At 45.8% G+C, this 21,437-nt stretch overlaps 2 protein-coding genes across 2 annotated transcripts; one reads left to right on the top strand and one right to left on the bottom strand.

Annotated features, from left to right (window-relative positions):
* Positions 1 to 779: 779 nt before the first annotated feature.
* On the bottom strand, positions 780 to 4,268 carry LOC119311571. Its single transcript, XM_037587221.1, has 2 exons — positions 4,057 to 4,268; positions 780 to 3,304 (listed from the first exon to the last, which is right to left on the bottom strand). Exon 2 carries the CDS (start codon positions 3,289 to 3,291, stop codon positions 1,102 to 1,104), a length of 2,190 nt encoding a protein of 729 aa, XP_037443118.1. The 5' UTR covers positions 3,292 to 3,304; positions 4,057 to 4,268; the 3' UTR covers positions 780 to 1,101.
* Positions 4,269 to 8,720: 4,452 nt separating this feature from the next.
* LOC119311570 lies at positions 8,721 to 12,979 on the top strand. The gene is made up of 5 exons (XM_037587220.1): positions 8,721 to 8,957; positions 10,167 to 10,379; positions 10,565 to 10,713; positions 10,785 to 10,853; positions 11,383 to 12,979. The coding sequence occupies exons 1-5, from the start codon at positions 8,721 to 8,723 to the stop codon at positions 12,629 to 12,631; spliced, it is 1,917 nt and encodes a 638-aa protein (XP_037443117.1). The 3' UTR covers positions 12,632 to 12,979.
* The last annotated feature ends 8,458 nt before the right edge of the window (positions 12,980 to 21,437 follow it).

Raw genomic sequence — 21,437 nt, 5'->3', positions numbered from 1 at the left:
CATTTGAATGAGAATAAACGTCCAACTTGGCAAGCTCATGGGCTACAGAGTTACAAGTATGACAGTAAAACAATAAATCATATTCAAAGTTTAGAATACAAAGACTTCTAGCTTTCTTCACCAGCACACCAATAGTCGCCTTGTCATACTCATTGCTCTTCAAAGCGTGCACAAGAGTTTAGGAATCAAACTCAAAAAAGATTCGATTAGCCCCAATCCCGATAACCTCATCTATGGCAGAAAGGCGGGCCACAAATTCAAACTATAAGACACCCCTCAGGCACAGACTTGCCTGCACCCAGTGGCGGAGCTAGCGAGGGATAGCTGAGGGGGCAAGTGACGAAATATAATCTTCTGGAGGGGCCAAGAACTCTATTTCACTGATTTTGTGCCACCCAAATTAGAGTTTCTTCACAAAATAATCATGGGTTGGGGGGCCATGGCCCCTGCAGCAATACACAAAGCTTCGCCGGTGCCTGCACCGGTAGAGAAAAATCCGCCAGCCTTATCACGGATAACATAGCCCCAATTGTACGATATGCTAGGGGCAACAACAACTTCCAGCAGCTTGTTGTCAGGGAAATACTTAGACAACCGAACACTCCATTGGAAGGCGTGAATTCAAATCTCGCAAATCATCTAGGACAACACTTGCTAATGTAAGAATAATCAAAATCACCCTTCAAGTTTCTTGCAAACAAACAATCGAGCATCTCATCTTTTGAAATTTTGTTACGAAGCGCAAGGCATTTATTTTCAGAGTTTAATCCTCTCTCACATTTCAGCACAAAATATCCCATAATACTGATGCCATGACACAATTTCAGAATTTAAAAATAGATTTCTAGCACGCAGATAACACAATAATAAACTACTCCCTCTGTCTCAGGATATAAGAACGTTTTTGACACTATGCTAGTGTTAAAAATGTTCTTATGTTTATGACACTGAAGAAGACCAAAAAAAGAGAAGAAGATCTTGCGTGACAATTTACCAAGAAGCACCGTGACGTCAGAAGCTTTGGCGCCGAGAGCTCCTCAGGAGAAACTTGTAGCACTTGCATCTCTTAAAAATGTTAATAGCACAGCTCGTGTATTGGTTTTATTGGTGATGTCTTTGTGCACTTGATGTTTGGTGTGCTTCAACGTCAAAAAAGGGCGCGTACGCAGGGTGAACACCGGGTGGTACACCAGGCGGCCGGGCTCCTACGTCCGCCTCCGGCTGCTGCGTCCATCTGGCTGGGATCTTCCGCTTGCGCGGAGGGTTGCTGAGCCCTAAGCCCCCCGTCAAGCCCTCGGCAGACGGTGCGTACCTGTCGAACACCGTGGCATGCCCTATGATCAGCCAGACGGCATTCATGAACTCTGCTCCGGTGCTTAGCTTCTTTGCGTGAGACTCCTCGCCGCAGTGGTGGCTCGCGTAGCACAGCATCTCCACCCACACGCCGGCGATCACCTCCAGCATGTCAGCGGCCGACAAGTGCCACCTGTTCCCATGCAGCATCCCGGCGAGCCAGGATCCGTCGGCATAGACCGGCCTGTCGCCGACGTCGTCAGCAGCTTCCTCGCCGATGCCGTAAATGTACCCGCGCCTCGAATCAGCTGGGAGCTGCCTGTCGGCTATCTTCTTGATGATCTCCGGTCTGGACAGTTTCATGGTGCTTTCCTTGGTGGCCTTCAAATTAACCCACCACACCATATCATAGTACTTCAAGTTCTCCTTGTACCGGCCGGTGCGGACAACTCCGGGCAACAGGTAGGGATGCACCACCATGAGGAACAGCATGTGGTTGGAGAGCACCCTTATGCTGTCCCGGACCTCCTTGTCAGGGTCAGGGTCAGGGTCAGGGCCAGGGCACAGGGAGAGGTAGAGGTCGGTGGCGATGTGCCACACCATGATGCTACGGTCCAGCTCGGTGTCGTCGGCGATCCGCGTGAGATCCTCGTACATCTCTTTCTCCTTGAGGATCCACCTGCCCCGTGCATTCCTCAGATCATCTATTTTCCTCTTCCGGATCTCTCTCAGCACCAGAGTCTTGATGGCGTCGGAGACGGGGGCGGTGCTCGAGTAGTGCATCTTCTGCCATCGGTCCTTAAGTCCAATCATCTTGGCGATCTTGCCTCTCAGGTGGCCGTCCTTGTTGGCGTCGGTGCAGAGGTCCAGCAGGTTGTACTGCCCAAGCGAGTCCAGGGAGACACTCCTCCTTGCTCCAACCTTGAGCATCCGGCGGAGGCGCATCACCGCGCCGCAGAGCCCGTGCCATCCCCGGGCATGGTAGGACGCGCACGCCCAGGAAGAGCCCGCCGCCCTGAGAGACGACGCGAGCTCCAATGCCATGGCACCGACGAGCAGGATGTAGGTGACGGCAACGTCAGCTCTGCTGTAGGCCTCCTTGCTGCTGAGCTGAAACAGCACGAATGCGGCGACCACGGAGAGCGGCGCGACGATCCGGATGCACAAGCCGTGCCAGGTGTGGAGCACCGCCGCCTTGGTGTAGAGTATGTCGTAAAGGAGGGAGAGCTCCATTGCAGCCAGCTGGAACACGTAGTTGCTGCCGTTGAGCTGGATGCCTTGCCGCATGACTTCGTACTCAGACTTCTGCATCACCGGGCCATCAGCCAGGAGGCCCTTACAGAAATTGAGCATGTGGTGGGCTCCCAGCAGGACCTCCTCCGTGTCCAGCCTCTTTGTACCCTCCCTCCCATGGTAAGGGCCACCGGTGGCCGACGACTTGCCATCATCGTCGAGAGACTTTTTGATGCTGTCGATGCTGCCGCACTTGAGCGCCCACGTCCTCTCCCCGTACTTGAGGCAGCCGGTGACGAACATCAACGCGGCGGCAGCAAGCAGCGTCCCGGCCGGGTTCCTGCCGGGCGCGACGAACAGGTACATGACATAGATGGCGCCGAGCACCTGCCCTGCGAGCGTGAGCAGGTGGCGCAGCCAGAGCTGGTTGTCCTGGTAGGCATAGGCGGTGATGGTGTCCGGCCCGCCGAGGTGGAGCAGCAGGAAGGGAGCCCAGAATGGCACCATCCGCATCTGGTGGTGGTCGCCTGGACGTGGAGGAGACCTGCTTCTGGTCATGGTGATGGACATGTGGCCAAGGGCGTAGATTGCGGTGTAGTCGGCCATCAGGTAGGCCAGCCAGAGGAGGATTCTCAGCACACCCGAGGCTTCGCGGCTGCGCCGGATCCCTGCACAGCAGAGGAGGATGGCTTGTAGGGCGAAGCTGAGGATCACCAGAGTCTGGATGTTCCTTTCTTCCCAAAAGGATGCTAGCCCTCCACCCATTGCTCCGCTCCCACTGAAATTGTTGGACACACATGTAAATCAACTGCGAGTTAAATTGGGCACTGTTTATCTCTGATGAGATAACAAACTAATAAAATGAGTTACGTACATTGAGAATTTTTTTATTTCTTATTTTTTTACTGTGTATATATGTGTAACCTATGAATTTTCCTTTGTTACCGTACATACTGAGTGTGGACTGAACCTCCGCTAAACTGCTTCTTACAAACTCTCGGCCACTCGAAATGTGGTCAGCCTGTAAATAATGCAAATGCATGCCATACGGAGAAAAGAACCCCATGGTTTAGGAAGTTGCAGCAAAGGTCCAAAAACCAACATGAATGTGAAAAAATGATTTATGCTTTTGTTCAGGAAATCAAAACTTCTGTGATAATGAGGATTACTATTTGTCTTGAAGCATCGGAATATGCTGTTTTTGTTTCAAAATGTAAGAGTCAATTTTGTAAACCTACTAGAGACAGACAGGTTAACAAAAGAAGAATCACAAAACATGGGAACTCCTTAGAACTTACTCTAGAAGAAGTAGAAATTTACAGCGACACTAAGCTAGGTACCGTACTACATTAGGAGAGAGCTTCGTAGGTAAACTCGTAGTAGTAGTAAGCTAGTAGCAGAAGATAGATCTCGGGTGGGTGGGTGTGGGTCATTGGGCCACAGCCACAATGGAAGAGAGCTAGTAGTAGCGTAGGAAGGGAAGAATGGAGGGGCGCTGATACGTTAAGGAGACGCTGGTTGGGACCTCACCTCGAGGTCGGGGCAGCGGCCGCCGGCGGCTGGATTGGCGGCGGCGAGGTGCGGATCCGGCAGGTCCTTCCTCAAGGCAGCGAGCAGTAGTGGCCAGCCGGGGTGGGTGGGGAGGAAGACGAAGACTTGGGTTTTCTTGAAAGAAAGACCAAGACTTGTTGCTAGTCATGGCAGCAGCAGACAGTGTGTCGGAACGAGCAGGTATACAGTTTTTTTTTTCTTTTTTTATTGAGGCAAGAGCAGGGATACAGCTGGCTTCTCCTATTTGGCGCGCGCTAGCGACTTTTTTTTTTTTTGAGATAACGCGTTAGCCACCTAGCCCGTACCCACTCGAGCGCCCGATCCTCTGTTTGGCCGGCCCATTTTGGGTTTCTTCCCCACTCGACGTGTGCTCGAACCGTTTTTATTGTTTTTTCTTATGAATTTTCTTTTTAAATTTTATTACTTTATCGTTTTCCTCATTTTTTAGTTATTTATCTTTTTTCTTTTTCCTTACAATTTTTGCGAACATCTATCAAATTTTTTAACATTTTCCAAAATTATAAAAATTCAAAAACATTTTTTGAAAATTGTGAACATTCTTAAATTATAAAAATTGTGAACTTGTTTTTGAAACTCGTGAACATTTTTAAAATCTTCGAATAATTATTTACAATTCACAAACATTTTTATGAAATGCATGATCATTTTTTCAATCTGCTGACATTTTTTGAACTGATGGAGTTTTTTGAATTTGGTTACAGTCTTTTGAAATTCGGGATTTTTTTTTATTTTCTGTGAACATTTTCCAAATTCACGAAATTTTGTTCAAATTCATGAACATTTTTTGATACGCACTTTTTTTCAAAATCATGAACATTTTTTGATTTTCCGTGAACATTTTTCTAATTTGAAAAAAAAAATCTAATTTATGAACATTTTTAATACACATTTTTTTTCAAAATCATGGACATTTTTTAATTTTCCGTGAACATTTTTCTAATTTGCAAAAAAAATCAAATTCATGAACATTCTTTAAGACGCAATTTTTTTCAAAATCATGAACATTTTTTGATTTTCATAACATTCTTTTCAAAATCAAAGAACTGTCCACCCACACTTGGACACCCGGTTATCACTCCCACTCGCAGCCTCGCCGTAGTCATTGAAGCATGACCCACCTTGTTAGCAGCCTCTTGCCGTCGCTGGTGTCTATTGGTCGCCGAAGAACCTCCTGGTTCACCCGCCTTGGAACACCGTCAACTGTGAGTTCCAGCTTCTCACTTGACCAGTCATAGCATCGTTGCAACATCCCAAGGTGACGGTTCCAGCACGAGTGGTCGTCGGTTCTAGCTCGCCACGATCGCCGTTGCAGCACCTAGTGAGTGTGGTTCCAGCTTTGTCGTCCTCATGTTCCAGCTTTGTCGTCGGCCGATTCCAACAATTTTTTCACGACAGTTGTAGCAAAGATGTCGGTGGGTTCTAGGACAGGGTCACCGCGTTTCCAACATCGGGTCGTTGGTTTCCAGCCGCGCCGATTGCCGATTGTAGCATGATGCCTTGCCGGTTCCAGCACGGCGCCTGCTCGGCCCTGGAGCTTGGTCGTAGGGCATCCCCTATAGCCACATCACGGGCGTTAATGGGTCTCCCGTCGTAGCCCTGTGGGGTCGCCGCAACAGCACCAGATGCAGTAAACCAAAATGGGAAGAATCGCTCGCGCCCGAGTGGATAAGGTTCAACATTGTTAGTGGGCGTGCTCTCACACGCGAGGGGGAGACATGGTGTAACAAAGGAGCAACTGATCAATGTGGATTGCATGATGCGCGCGCTATTGGCGAAGTTTAAGGCCGATCGACTGAACATGGTTGCTTTCTATAATAATAACAGTAACAAATTTCAACTTGGTAAACAAACATCAATGAAACCTTAGTGAATTATATACCATTTGTATACTTAATTAAGAATTCACATGCATCCCACATCAAATAAATAATAATAGACATATCAATTCATGTGGGTCTGTAACACTTAAATTACATTTAACTAAAATTCTCAATGAAAGGCTGATTGGAATCGCCAGGAGATAATATATGATTATCTTATCTACAATCATATACCCCTAAAAAAAACTACAATCATACAAGCAGGGTGTAATTAAGGAAACATACTGCGTTTGATACTCTAATAATAATCCTATAACCAGAAGCACCACGAGAAGAAGAATGCAAGAGTTCATGCTATTGCACATATATAAGCACCTCATCCGAGACAAGTGTTGTTCATAACTAGAAACAGTCACAGAATATAGATAAACTAGTAAAAAAAAGTATGCACGTGTAACGTGTTCATACCTTATAAATGGATGGACTGAGAACAACTATACGTCGAAAGATTTGTCTATCTTATTACCGAGGCATACCTTATCAATACATAACTGAGCTCTAATATATAGAGCTTGGTAGACCATCCAGGTCTCTTGCTCTCGCTCTCCTTATTCCTTTCTTGTACAACGCTAAAGTAGTAGAAGAATAAAGAAGCATTGAATTTGGGGGATGCGTTTCTTGTAATCAGAGCAAAGAGTATAAACTAAAGATGGGTATGCTTTTCTCAATTCATTGCTTTAGTTTTGAGCGATCTTAGTTGAATGAAGTTGAAGGTCCTGGACTATCTAACTGTTCAATTGTTCATCGTTTCCATATCTTTTTATCCTTTTTTATCCTGTAATAACTACACTAAGCCACATCAACTTTTAAGATAATAGCCAGGTAACACATGCACCACAGATCATTGACAAGGTTTACGTTAGACAGAAGCTAACTAACTGCTGAAGTTAAAGGAGCATCTGGACACCATAACCTATAGCTGATGGTCAGCTACAAGGACATGCTTAGTGGTTGTTTGGATGACGGGAATTAGACGAGATAGTTTGGAAAACAAGTTTTTAGATGATATTTTAGAAAAAAACAGTTTTACTTCTTTTTTAAGAAGGGAGGTGGGCTTTACCTAAAAAAATGCATGGTGCTTTGCCCCGCCACTAATGAAAAACTAGAACCCAGTTTATCGTTTCAATAAAAAAACATTAAAAAAATGTTGATATCTCACACAATCTATATCTCTTCCCTCATATTATACCCCGGCTCCCTTCATCCAAATATATAGAACCACATCTGCAACCAGGCGCCCAAACCGTACTCAAACATCCGGGCGGCCTGCCCGGTCACTAACCGATTATGATTTTTCGACCCAGACGGCCCCCTCAAACGAGCCTCACACGCCCGGGCTGACCAGCATCCTTCATATCTAGCCCAAATATGGGGCGAATATGGGGCACCCAGGCACGTCCGCCACGCCGCACTGATGGTGGGGTCCCACGCGAAAAAACGCCCAGAAGCCCGGCGGTCCGAAGCTCGTCTCCTCCGTCGGACCGGTGTCGCCATGCGGCGCCGCTTCGGCGGGCCGCGTAGTGCCTAGTCTGGCTATTTAAATCGATCGGCGGCACCAAAACCCTACCGTCCACATTTTCCTCCGCCTGTCCGCCGTCGTCGCCACTTTTACCCCCTGTTCGCCTAGTAGCCATGCCCCCATGCCGCCGGGTGAGGAGCGAGCCATTTCTAACGCCGGAGCGCCTGCTCGAGCTCCTTGAGCAGATCCGGGCAAGGCGCGAAGCCCGGATGGCCGCGGGGCTACCTCCGGATGTAGTGGACCAGAAGAAGGAGTTGGAAGAGGAGGTGGAGGAGGAGGAAGACGACGGCGAGGTTGAGGAGAAGGAGGATGAGACGGAGGAGGATGTGGGGGACGCTGGCGGCGCGGATCTGCAAGCGGAGCAGCAGGCCATCCTTGATTCCTTCCGCTCGAAGTTGGATGCGGAGGCCAGACGCCGTTGCCGGCAGGAGAGGCGCAACAAGCTGCAGAGGAGGCGGAGATGCTCGCCTGCATGGATGAGGTCGAGTTGGAGGAGGATGAGCCGGAGCCCTCCTATCCGCCCGTTCAGTCGGCGCCCAGCACCATCGTCGTGGACATCTCTGACGACGAAGATTAGCTAGGGTAGTACGGTATGTAGTATGTAGTAAGTAGGATTTCTTGTGCTTGCTTCTATGGATCTAGGGGTTGAAATATGAGAAACTTGGATGCAGAATGATTAATTTGAGGCGGTCACTGTCCATGAACGCGCCCGGTCACGTCCGCGAACGTTTGTGGGGTCGGATTTGTAAAGTCCGGCTGTAGATGCGCTGATGGTTTTTTTGTTGCCTTTTGACCATGGATTAGAGCTTTATATGTTACAAAAAGTATGACGCCAAGTATGACGCCAAATTCATATGGGAAAGGTGTTTCTAGTGATATAATCCTTAGACCATAATAGCATGTATTACTAATCATAGCAATGGTCGAAGACACTCTAAAAACATACTTGTCCATATTTTAATATATATCTTTTTGAGACAATGTCCATATTATAAATGGAGGGAGTACCCTTTTTTTTAGGGGTAAATGGAGGGAGTACCCAACCCTCGAAATCTCAGGACCGGACCGGCCTGACGCCACCATCGGGCCGAGAGCAGGCTGGAAACACCAAAACCCCAGCCCACCAACAAACAGAGCAACGGCACGATACCGACCAGCGGGACCAACGCACGGCGGGCCTACTAGGCAGCCAGCCACCGAACGCCACTGCTCGAGGCACACCAATGCCGAGCGTGGGGAGGCGGCTGCCGCCGTGGACGTCGCCGAGGGGCGCCGCGGAGAGGTGGAGCCCCGGCACCCCCGCCGGCTTCGCGGGCTCCGGGAGCCACGTCACCCCGCCCCTGAGCGCCGGCTTCTGCTCCTACCGCGCCACCCCGCCGACGAGCGGCGGCGGGTGCTCCCGGCCGCCGAGGGCGCCGCCGGCGGCGGATTCCCCGTACGTGAGGGCGAAACAGGCGCAGGTAACACGGTCGACCACCACAGCCACCGTCAGGCGCGATCCCTTCCCGTTCAGGTTCCGAAACCCAGCGCCGTGCTATCTCGTCGTTCGGGCCATTCTCCCGTCGGCAGGGGAGGGATTCGGGGTGGCTAATTAGATGCAACTGATAGATATGGTAGATCAACTTGCTGTGCTACGCTTCGTGTTCCTGATTGTTCGTAGAAACTCGTGGGCTACACTTCTTCTCGGGATGATTGTGGAGCTGAAATATAGGAGATATTCAATTGTCCGAGGGAACTTGATTTGCTCCTAACATTGTTCCGTCAGGGTGAGAATTAGTGCTAGCTTCCTTGACTTGCGCAGTTGCAGTAGAGCTCAAATGCCACCAGGCTGCCTCAGTTGTTAAGACTACAACGTTTCTCTTGTGCAAATCCATTGGCATCCATTTTCCTGGAAGCATATCAATAAATAATTAAATGTGCATCGTGGAACTGGTCTCTGTGAGTCGGTGCATTAAATTTTATCTTGAGTGAACATAGCATTGTTCTGTTAGTTGCATTGTAATGGTATTCTGCAATGACTGCGGCTTGCTGAATCTCGGAACATGCTTGCTGAATTGGCCTGATCCAAGAATAGTATACAGGGGAGAAGGATGTAGTGGCCTTGAAGCGTAGCAGTTCTCCACTGAAGAAGCGTAATATGGTTGTTTAGCATCTTTCATTGTATCAGGATATTTGTTAACAGTTAACTGCACAAGAATAGAGAAGGATGAAGGTACACACTCCCTGGCATAACTAATAATTTTGGGGGAGAAAACGACATTAGCTTAAAGCGGCATGGAAGTGGTGCCCTCCTATCTTTTTTAGCCGATTTTAATTTTTTTAGCGGATATGAGTAGGCGACTAGGTGTCCTTTTACCAGAATTATGTTCTATCAAAAGCTTATATTCAAACGGTTTTGGCAAGATTTGATGTTGTACTGCATCCGTATGTTTGTCCATTAGTAGCTGCAATAGATGCTCATCCTCCCTGAAGTTTTGCTTTTCTCAAATATGTTATATGCTGAAATACTTCTGTACATTACCTGCATTCCCCCAGTGTTATTTTTTCTGTACCACTTGCAGGTTTTTGATTCTAGATGCATTTACAATCTTGATAATAGAAGCTTTCGTAAAATAAGCTTGGGTTTCTTTTTGTTTTCTCACCTGGTGTCTATTATTCATTTATTACAGTTAATTGAAAAAGATCCAAACAAGGCAGTTCCATTGTTCTGGGCAGCTATTAATAGTGGTGAACGAATTGAGAGTGCACTGAAGGATATGGCTACTGTACTGAAACAAGCAAACCGGGCTGAAGAAGCCATTGAAGCGATAAGATCCTTCCGTGACCGTTGTCCGAATGAAGCCCAGGAGTCTCTTGACAATGTTCTTCTTGACTTGTACAAGGTATTTCAGTCCTGTAAATCTATATATGTAAGCTAAAAATTTCTTCCGAAGCCCATTTTTGAGGTTTGCTTATAATATATTGCAAGAACCATTCAAAAAAGTCATCAGCTAATAATAAACCTACACCGCATTGTAGATAAATATCTAGCCAAGTATTGATACAAATCATTTTTATGTTAAACCAGAAATGCGGTAGGACAAAAGAGCAGATTGAAATGCTGACAGTGAAACTGAGAATGATTGATGAGGATCTAGCTTCTGGCCGGTGGAAAACTAAGCTTTCTAAATCTCATGGAAGAGTATTCTATCTCTCTCTTAGGGATGAAAAGGCAAGGTATTGAAAATCATTCATACATCTTCATTTGTCCTGTGAACGCCATTCTAAGGCTCTGCTTTGTCATGAAGGTTGCTGGGTAACCTCGCCTGGGCCTATATGCAGTCTGAAAACTATGAGGAAGCTGAAATGCTCTACAGGTATATCTACGTTGGGGATGTACTTATTAAGCTGATATGGATTTTGTTAGACATGATTTGTATTCTCTTGAACTTCTCAATCCTTTGTTTGGTATTATTTGTAAAAATGAGTAAAAATTATGGCACCATTGTACTCTTTCCATCAAAATATATAAGCTCCCCGTGAATTTTGAGCCTAAATTTGACTAACAAAATATGAGTTGTATGCCACAAGAAGTATACCACTGGATCCATATCCGAAAGAGCTTTCCAACGGTATAGCTTTTACGGCATATAACTCATATTTTGTTAGTCAAATTTATTATCAAGGTTAGGCTCAAAATTTGAGCGGGCCTTACGCATTAGGATGGAGGGTGTAGTTTCCCACTCCACATCAAGGATGCAGAAATGACTGTTCCCAGCACTGGTAATGCTTGATAGTAGTAGAAGGGGACTCTGTTTTTCTGTAATAACCCCATGCATCATTTCCAGTAAAGCTCATTCAGTTATATCCAGCTGCTACTGACTTGGCATTTTTCACTTGACCCAGGCAAGCTCTTGCTATAGAAACTGATTATAACAAAGAGTGCAATCTAGCCATCTGCATGATGAAGATGGGAAAGGTAGCTGAAGCTAAATACCTTCTCCAAGCTATACCTTACAACTGCAATGATGAAAACCACGTGAGATCTTTTGCCCGGGCTACTGAAGTGCTTAGGGAACTTGAGTTACAGGCACTCCCTTCTCCCATAACTCAGATGAAGTCTAAAGATTCACGGATTTTGCTTGCTACTGATGTGGGGAACCTAGAATATCTACATCCACAAATATTCTCTGCTTCAACTCAATTGAATTATGAAGAACCGCAAGCTTCAATTTCGGCAGATACAGAGAATCATGAAGATTGCAACTCACAAGTGCTTCCATCTCCGATAACCCAGTTGAAGCGTAAAGAACCACAGCTTATGGTTGCTACTGATGGAGAGAAGACTGGACAAAGTCTGGAGGAGTACCATGATCTTTCTAGACTGTTCAATGATGCTGCCACACCACAGTCTCTACTTGAGAAACTACGAAAGCGGCTGGTCAAAAAGGACAGACCCAATATCAGCGCACATAATCAAGATCAGACTCCTAGCCCAGCTGAATGCTTGCCAAGCTCTAATGGCGCCGTAGATGCTAGCGAGAATCCTATGCAAGAGTTGAAGCGTTTGGTTGGTGGCGGTAGAAAAACATGGGCAGACATGGTGGAGGAGGATGAACAGCAGCAGCTGGCCGATGGCAAGAACACCACCGCCCCGCAAGGTGAAAGCAGCAAGCATGCGAGTGAGCAGAGGGATAAAACACCATCCTCATCATCTCAAGGAAGCTGCAGCCTCAAAACCCCGGTCGCTGGTGTTCGGCCGCAGAGTTCATCAGCAGGTTCATGGAGACGTAATGACTCGGCCGGAATCTCGACAGACGAGAATGTGAACCGGAGTTTCGTCAGGACAGCTCCAGCATGGAAGCAGCGGAAGGTTCAAGATCGTGGCGACCGAGTCTGCCAAAGGCTTAACACGACCCATCTCAGTGAGAAAGCTCGAGGCACCGAGCAAACAGCAAGCTCAGTGAGAAGCAGTGCAGCTCAGCGTTCGCTTTTCCACGGGCAGGTACCATCTGGTTTTAGCGGACGCTCTCAGGGTGCCAGTCACACTAACCGTTGCCCTGGGAGCCCCGCGAGCACAGGACCGTGGAGGCCACCGGACCGCCGGCGGGCCTTCCAGGAAATCACAAACGAGCTGAAGCAAAATGTTGCATAATAGGATCTTTATGCTTCACCCACTGTTGATGGAAGTTCTCGCTAGTAATTAGTTGGTGTTTCCCACTGGAGATGAGAAGAGGCATTAGCACTGGAGTGTCAACAGCATCCAAGGAGAATTAACTACAACAGTCATGCAGAGCTAAGGAACTCGCCGAAACATTGTCGATAGTCCCATGAATCAAATTCTCTTTGTGATCCAAGTGGATATCTGTTTAGCTGTACATTTTTCATTCGTAACCCCACAAGTAACCTGTAGAAGAGGGTGACTAAATACCTAGTGTGAATTTTCTTTTCTTTCTGCAGTGCTCAATGCCGCTTATCATGCATATAACACTACAGTCGACCTTTTGGCACTAGTGTTGAGATGTTACTTGCAACATGTGGTTTCTTTCTACTGCATGGCCAGACATTCCCTGCATGATGGGGTTTTGAAAGATCGGCAACTCCAGCGCACAACCCCATCCGCTCCGTATCTGTCTACTTGGGCCCAAACGAGCAGACCGCACGGCCCAAGGCATGACAGCATCTGCTTTTTTTTGTTCGTTTAGCGTTTGGCCCGCCCCATTTCAAACCTGAGCCCGGTTTGCGTCCACACGAGCGTCAAACGGACGGGCACGCGCTTGCTTCCCGTCCGCCTCAGGGGCGCGTGGCGTCCGTCCACCTACCTCCACCGCCCAAAATAACTGCGCATGCGCAGCGGGCACTGGCTATCAGCCACCCAGCCGCCCGGTCGTCGTCCTTCTTAATGTGAAAGCCGTGGATAATTATTATTACCAGTACTAATTATTATTATTATTATTATATTAATGAATTGAAGCTAGTTCTGTGTCACCCTATGTTATAATAGTTGCATGATGAATGCTATCCGATATCCATCATTGATCCATTATCTACGAGCTCGTTTCATATTGATCTTTGCTAAGTTACTTTATCGTTGCCACTGTTACAATTGCTACAAAACTGCTACTGTTATTTTTGTCACTGTTACCGTTACTTCCATACTACTTTGCTACTAAATACTCTGCTGCAGATATTAAGTCTTTTAGGTGTGGTTGAATTGACAACTCAGCTGCTAAACTTGAGAATATTATTTGGCTCCCCTTGTGTCGAATCAATAAATTTGAGTTGAATACTCTACCCTCGAAAAATGTTGCGATCCCGTATACTTGTGGGTTATCAGCGTCTCGAGCGCCTGGACCTGGAGCTCCCGGCGGGCCTGGACCTCAAGCTCGTCCTCAAGCTCCTAGCGGGCCTGCTCCTGTGCAAGTTGCTGCTCCTCCGCCCGTAGCTCCCCTGCTTGTGCCGCTACTGGGAGAAGAAGCACCCTTTTGTAAATCCGCCCTCTGCCTGCTTGCTCGTGGTGCTCCAATTTCTATACATTGCAATTTCAAACACAATGCATCATCAAGAGCAACTGGACCAGATTATTGTGGTTATGGTCTAAAATAGGAGAAGGAAAAATGTTATGCCTCTGTCAATTGTTGAATTATTCAGAGTATTTGAACTATACAGAGATCCATGTTCTGTATCCAGGATAATGCACAATTGCAGTGTCCATGGATCACAGGATAATCAATTGCAGTGTTAAATTCAGTTAGTGTGTACTCCAAGTAGTGATTTTAAATTCAGTCATCAAAATACAGTCAATGTTTCTACACAATTATGCAGATGAGTGTAAATTCAATCAATAACTTGCACTAAGGAATTTGTTCTCCAGGTGGAGATGAGTGTAAAAATGGTCCAATAATAGTAGTGTCATGGTGTGCTACAAATTATGCAGATGAGTGTAAAAAATAAGTTGTTAGGCAGATAATGGTCCAATAATAGTAGTGTCATCTTGTTTTTGCTAATTTATCATTGCCAAGCACTTGGTACAAAGCTGGCATACTGCCATGGAAGACAATGAACTGTTTTGTGTTTTATTAGCAGAGAAGATAATGCAAACTAACTAGTCTTCATTGGAAAAGACAACATGTAGACGAGTGTAAAAACGGAGATGATCCAATAATAGTAGTGCCATGGTGTGCTACAGATTCATGCATAATTTGGAACATTGTTGGATCATCTCCATTTTTACACTCATCTGCATGTTGGAAAAGACAACTCTGGATAACTCAAGTTAACTGAATTAAATCTTGTTACTGTCAACTTCGGAAAATTGAAGATTTCTGAATCTACATGCACCCTGTTACCAAAAAAATAACATGTGTTTGTTTTGGTCAGAGGAAGGTGTTGTTGCTATCAATTCACAATAACCTGTGTTTGTTTTGCTGCTAACCTTACCTTAGCTTAACCGAATCTGGAAAGATTGGGAAAGTATTCCTCCTAACTGATTTTGGCCGGCTTATTTCCGCACTCGGTCTTTATGCTGAGCTTGAGTGTGAGCAGCAGCATGGCCAAATGCTCAATCGAATGTTGTTTAGATAAAAGAAACACGGGAGATTAGTGTACTCATGCTACCAAACTGAAGGCGGTTTTTTGCTTTCTGTCAGATGGAGACGAGCAAGTGCTGCTGGACATATATGGAATGCTCTTACTAAAATTTTGCATTAGTAAAATGGAGTACCAAATTAGTGAATTCAACAGCAAATGGAGTACCAAATTAATTACTCTAGATGGATCATGTATAGAGTTGCTTCCATGTGTTTTGTTTATAAGATTTTAGCAAACAATATAGATTTTAGTTAGATAACCACTGATAGAAGCATGTGAGAGCAAAAAAAATTTAGTTAGAACAAAGTGTTATGAATGTAACTGAAAATAAAGATAGCATCCATTATGCAAATGATCTTACTGGACGAAGATATCTTATGCACTACTCTTGTTATGATTATATGCTAACCATTCATATTTTGTACTCTTGTTATGAGTACAGACAGGAGCACACAACTATGGATTTGAAGTTGATCCCGGAAGAGGGGGATGAAGCTCAACAAGAAGAACAAGCTCAGCATGGTGACACTATTGATTTGAACTTGATCCCGGAATAGGAAGATGAAGCTCAACAAGAAGAACAAACTCAGCAAGGTGACGCTATTGATTTGAACTTGATCCCGGAAGAGGAAGATGAAGCTCAACAAGAAGAACAAGCTCAACAAGGTGACACTATTGATTTGAACTTGATCCCGGAAGAGGAGGATGAAGACATTGAATTGATTTTGTTTCCTGAAGAGGAAGAAGCTCAAGAGGCACAAGAAGATGCAGAATTGAAAGAAGCTCAAGAGGCACAAGAAGATGTAGAAGTGGAAGAAGCTCAATAAGATGCAGAAGTGGAAGAAGCTCAAGAAGCTAATGCACAAGGCAATCCAAGAGGGAAGGACCTGACAGACAAGGAGAGATTTGGTGTTTACTTTGCTCTGTGAGTAATCGAGCTTAGAGATGGACAGATTCACCTGTATGACAGGGTGCTCATTGCGACTATGTTGAATGTTCACCTGCGAATAGTTATAAGAATATGGAATATAGACAAATAACAACTTGCAGCAGGCCAAGAAGTTGATGTTTCAAGCAAGAAGAAGAATAGAGGTAGGAAGAGGAAAGAACTAGATCTGTCGAGAACAGCTACAATCCCTTTGAACAAAAGAAGAACAATTTGTTCTCTTGCAAGGTGTTTAGGTATTCCCCGATCAACCCTCCATGGCAGATTTCAGTTGCGAGTTAAAACGCATCACGAGCACCATCAAACCCACACTCAAGCCACAAAACAAGATAGCGAGACTAAAGTTCTGCATGTCCATGACGCACTAGTAGAAAAGGGGGCAATGGTCCAGGCCGAGTCAGCCCATTAGTCTCGGTTCAATCCAGAACCGGGACCAATGGGGGCATTGGACCCGGTTCGTGAGCCCCGGGGGCCGGCCGGGCCACGTGGGCCATTGGTCCCGGTTCGTCTGGACCTTTTGGTCCCGGTTGGTGGGACGAACCGGGACCAATGTGCCTTGCTCCTGGCCCACCACCACTGGTCCCGGTTGGTCGCCTGAACCGGGACCAAAGGCTTCCCTTTGGTCCCGGTTCAAGCCACGAACCGGGACCAATTAGTTGCCTATATATACCCCGCGAGCAGAGCTCTCTCACTGCTCTGTTTTTCGTGGCATGCGAGGAGGGAGCTTTGTGGTGCTCTAGCTCACCTCCTATGCACACAAGGTGTTCGATGGAATGCCCGAGCCGCACTACTTAAGCTTTCTCCTCTCTAAGCTCCACCTCCAAGCTCTATTTTCGTCAATATTTGTCTAGGTTTAGCGGTCCGTCACGTCCCGTCCCCGTCTTCACCATCGTCGATCGCCCGCGCCGATCTCGTCGCCGGCACCACCGTGGTGAGCCTCTTACTTGTATGTTTATATAGATACTTGTATAATTTTCTTACTTTTATTATTGCATCTTATATAGTGCGATGGTTTTGGTATCCGCCCCCGTCGGCCCTCGTCCTGTCTATGATTCGGATGTGGTATATATTATCTTTTCATAACTATTGGTTCATTCATTGTTTATGACAATTATGCCGACCAACGTGACATAGATTTTATTTATCTAGGAGGTTGTTGAACTGGAAATTCCAACCGACCCTATTGTCAAGAGGTTAAATTTAGTTGAAGAAGAAAACAATTTGTTGAAGGAAAAAAATAGAAAAATTGAGGAGGAGAAGATGATATTGGAGTTGCATGTTGCGGATGTCGTTGATGATCACAAGATCAAGATGGATGCAATGCGCTTGAAGATTAGAAAGATTAGAAAATATGCCATTCATATCGAGACTTGGTATCATTATGCCGTTGGATCAGTTGTTACATTGGTTGCGATTATGATCGCATTTGTTTTCGCATTGAAATGTTTTACATAGTTTCAGTGTATGGTTTAATTAATTAAATGCTCTGCAGAGCTTTATGTTGTTAGATGAGAACTATGTATGTACTTTGGTTTTAGTGTGATGATGAACTTCTATTAATTTGGTTTTAGTGTTCTGTAATGATTTTTGACACACTTATTATATATAATGCACGCAAATGAACCGGCAATGGATGTACGGTTCAAGACACACCTCCGAGTACATTAAGGGCGTGCATGATTTTCTCGAAGTGGCTGAGGCAAACAAGCAGAATGGTTTTATGTGTTGTCCATGCCCTATATGTGGGAATACGAAGTCTTACTGTGACCGGAAAATCCTCCACACCCACCTGCTTTACAAGGGTTTCATGCCACACTATAATGTTTGGACGAGGCACGGAGAAATAGGGGTTATGATGGAAGACGGCGAAGAAGAAGAGTACGATGACAACTATGTGCCCCCTGAATACGGTGATGGTACTGAACATCAAGAGGAACCAGACGATGTGCACGATGATGCTGCAACGGGCGAAGCTGCTGAAGATCAAGAGGAACCAGACGATGTGCCCGATGATGATGATCTCCGTCGGGTCATTGTCGATGCAAGGACGCAATGCGAAAGTCAAAAGGAGAAGCTGAAGTTCGATCGCATGTTAGAGGACCACAAAAAAGGGTTGCACCCCAATTGGGAAGATGGCAACACAAAGCTCAGTACCGTACTGGAATTGCTGCAATGGAAGGCAGAGAATGCTGTGCCTGACAAAGGATTTGAGAAGTTACTGAAAATATTGAAGAAGAAGCTTCCAAAGGATAACGAATTGCCCGACAGTACATACGCAACAAAGAAGGCCGTATGCCCTCTAGGATTGGAGGTGCAGAAGATACATGCATGCCCTAATGACTGCATCCTCTACCGCGGTGCGTACAAGGATCTGAACGCATGCCCGGTATGCGGTGCATTATGGTATAAGATTAGACGAGATGACCCTGGTGATGTTGACGGGTATCCCCCTAGGAAGAGGGTTCCTGCGAAGGTGATGTGGTATGCTCCTATAATACCACGGTTGGAACGTCTGTTCAGAAACGGAGAGCATGCCAAGTTGATGCAATGGCACAGTGAGGACTGTAAGAAAGACGGGAAGTTGAGAGCACCCGTTGACGGGTCGCAGTGGAGAAAAATCGAGAGAAAGTACTGGGATGAGTTTGCAAGTGAGCCAAGGAACGTATAGTTTGCTTTAAGCGCGGATGGCATTAATCCTTTCGGGGAGCAGAGCAGCAATCACAGCACCTGGCCCGTGACTCTATGTATGTATAACCTTCCTCCTTGGATGTGCATGAAGCGGAAGTTCATTATGATGGCAGTTCTCATCCAAGGCCCTAAGCAACCCGACAACGACATTGATGTGTACCTAAGGCCATTAGTTGAAGAACTTTTACAGCTGTGGAATGGAAACGGTGTACGTACGTGGGATGAGCACAAACAGGAGGAATTTAACCTAAAGGCGTTGCTGTTCGTGACCATCAACGATTGGCCCGCTCTCAGTAACCTTTCAGGACAGACAAACAAGGGATACCACGCATGCACGCACTGTTTACTTGACACCGATAGTATATACCTGGCAAGCTGCAGGAAGAATGTGTACCTGGGCCATCGTCGATTTCTTCCGACCAACCATCAATGTCGAAAGAAAGGCAATCATTTCAAAGGCGAGGCAGATCATCGGAAGAAGCCCGCCATGCGTACCGGTGATCACGTACTTGCTATGGTCAATGATTTACACGTAATCTTTGGAAAGGATCCCGGCGGACTAGCTGTTCCGAGTGACGCTGGGGGACACGCACCCATGTGGAAGAAGAAATCTATATTTTGGGACCTACCCTACTGGAAAGACCTAGAGGTCCGTTCTTCGATCGACATGATGCACGTGACGGAGAACCTTTGCGTGAACCTGCTAGGCTTCTTGGGCGTGTATGGGAAGACAAAAGATACAGCTGAGGCACGGGAGGACCTGCAACGTTTGCACGAAAAAGACGGTATGCCTCCAAAGCAGTATGAAGGTCCTGCCAGCTATGCTCTTACCAAAGAAGAGAAGGAAATCTTCTTTGAATGCCTGCTTAGTATGAAGGTCCCGGCTGGCTTCTCGTCGAATATAAAAGGAATAATAAATATGGCAGAGAAAAAGTTTCAGAACCTAAAGTCTCATGACTGCCACGTGCTTATGACGCAACTGCTTCCGGTTGCATTGAGGGGGCTTCTACCGGAAAACGTCCGATTAGCCATTGTGAAGCTATGTTCATTCCTCAATGCAATCTCTCAGAAGGTGATCGATCCAGAAATCATACCAAGGCTAAGGAGTGATGTGGTACAATGTCTTGTCAGTTTCGAGCTGGTGTTCCCACCATCCTTCTTCAATATCATGACGCACGTCCTAGTTCATCTAGTTGACGAGATTGTCATTCTTGGCCCCGTATTTCTACACAATATGTACCCCTTTGAGAGGTTCATGGGAGTCCTAAAGAAATATGTCCGTAACCGCGCTAGGCCAGAAGGAAGCATCTCCATGGGCCATCAAACAGAGGATGTCATCGGGTTTTGTGCTGATTTCATTCCTGGCCTTAAGAATATAGGTCTTCCTCAATCGCGGTATGAGGGGAGACTGACTGGAAAAGGCACGCTTGGAAGGGACTCAATAATATGCAGGGACGGATATTCTTGGTCTCAAGCACGCTACACAGTTCTACAGAACTCTACCTTGGTGACCCCGTATGTCGATGAACACAAGAACAGTCTGCGCTCCAAACACCCGGAGCAGTGCGACGACTGGATTACATGTGAACACATCAGGACTTTCAACAGTTGGTTGGAAGCACATCTCAGAGGTGACAACACTGTTTGTGATGAGCTGTACTTGTTGTCCAGGGGACCATCTTCGACTGTTATGATTTGGAAAGGATACGAGATAAATGGGAATACATTTTACACGATTGACCAAGATCAAAAGAGCACCAACCAAAACAGCGGTGTCCGCTTTGATGCAACAACCGAGAGGGGAAAGGACACATATTATGGTTACATAGTGGACATATGGGAACTTGACTACGGACATGATTTTAAGTCCCTTTGTTTAAGTGCAAATGGGTCAATCTGTCAGGAGGCGGGGTACAGGTAGACCCACAGTACGGAATGACAACAGTGGATCTGAAAAATCTTGGATATACTGACGAACCGTTCGTCCTAGCAAATGATGTGGCACAGGTTATCTATGTGAAGGACATGTCTACCAGACCGAGAAAGAGAAAAGATAAGGAAGCGAGTACATCATACGATGAGCCAAAGCGCCACATAGTTCTTTCAGGAAAAAGGGACATCGTGGGAGTGGAGGACAAGACAGACATGTCTGAAGATTATGAAAAGTTTCATGAAATTCCTCCCTTCAAAGTCAAGGCTGACCCCAGCATCCTGATAAACGATGAAGATTATCCATGGTTACGGCGCAATAAGCAAATGACACAAGCGAAGAAAAAGTGAAGACTTTCTCCCGCAACTATTATGATGATACCATGCTAACTTTATAACTGACGAGTATGATACCATTGTTCGTTTTGTATATGCACATGCTATGTGTGGGTCAATTTATGATACCATGCCAACTTTCAACTTTTTCAGAGTTCATTTGAAATGCTTTAATGTCTTATGGTTCGGCCCTCGTAATAATTAAAAATAGCAACAGTAAGTATTTTGTTGTAAGTAGGAACAAAATAAAATAAATAAAGCAAGAAAGAAAACAAAAAAACAAAAAAGTGTTTTCAAATTTGAAAAGTAATGGCACTAACAGAAAGTTTATAATTTTCCTAAAACTAAAAGCAAAAATAATTTAAAAATAAAGCAAAAAACAAAAGAAAATAAATAATGTAGAAAACAAAACAAAAAAACAACAATAAGTATTTTGTTGTAAGTAGAAACAAAATAAAATAAATAAAGCAAG

Source organism: Triticum dicoccoides, chromosome 5B, assembly GCF_002162155.2.
Source record: "Triticum dicoccoides isolate Atlit2015 ecotype Zavitan chromosome 5B, WEW_v2.0, whole genome shotgun sequence".
Classification (NCBI taxonomy): domain Eukaryota; kingdom Viridiplantae; phylum Streptophyta; class Magnoliopsida; order Poales; family Poaceae; genus Triticum; species Triticum dicoccoides.
The sequence above is the reverse complement of the archived record's forward strand: the minus strand, read 5'-3'. Positions and strand labels throughout refer to the sequence as shown.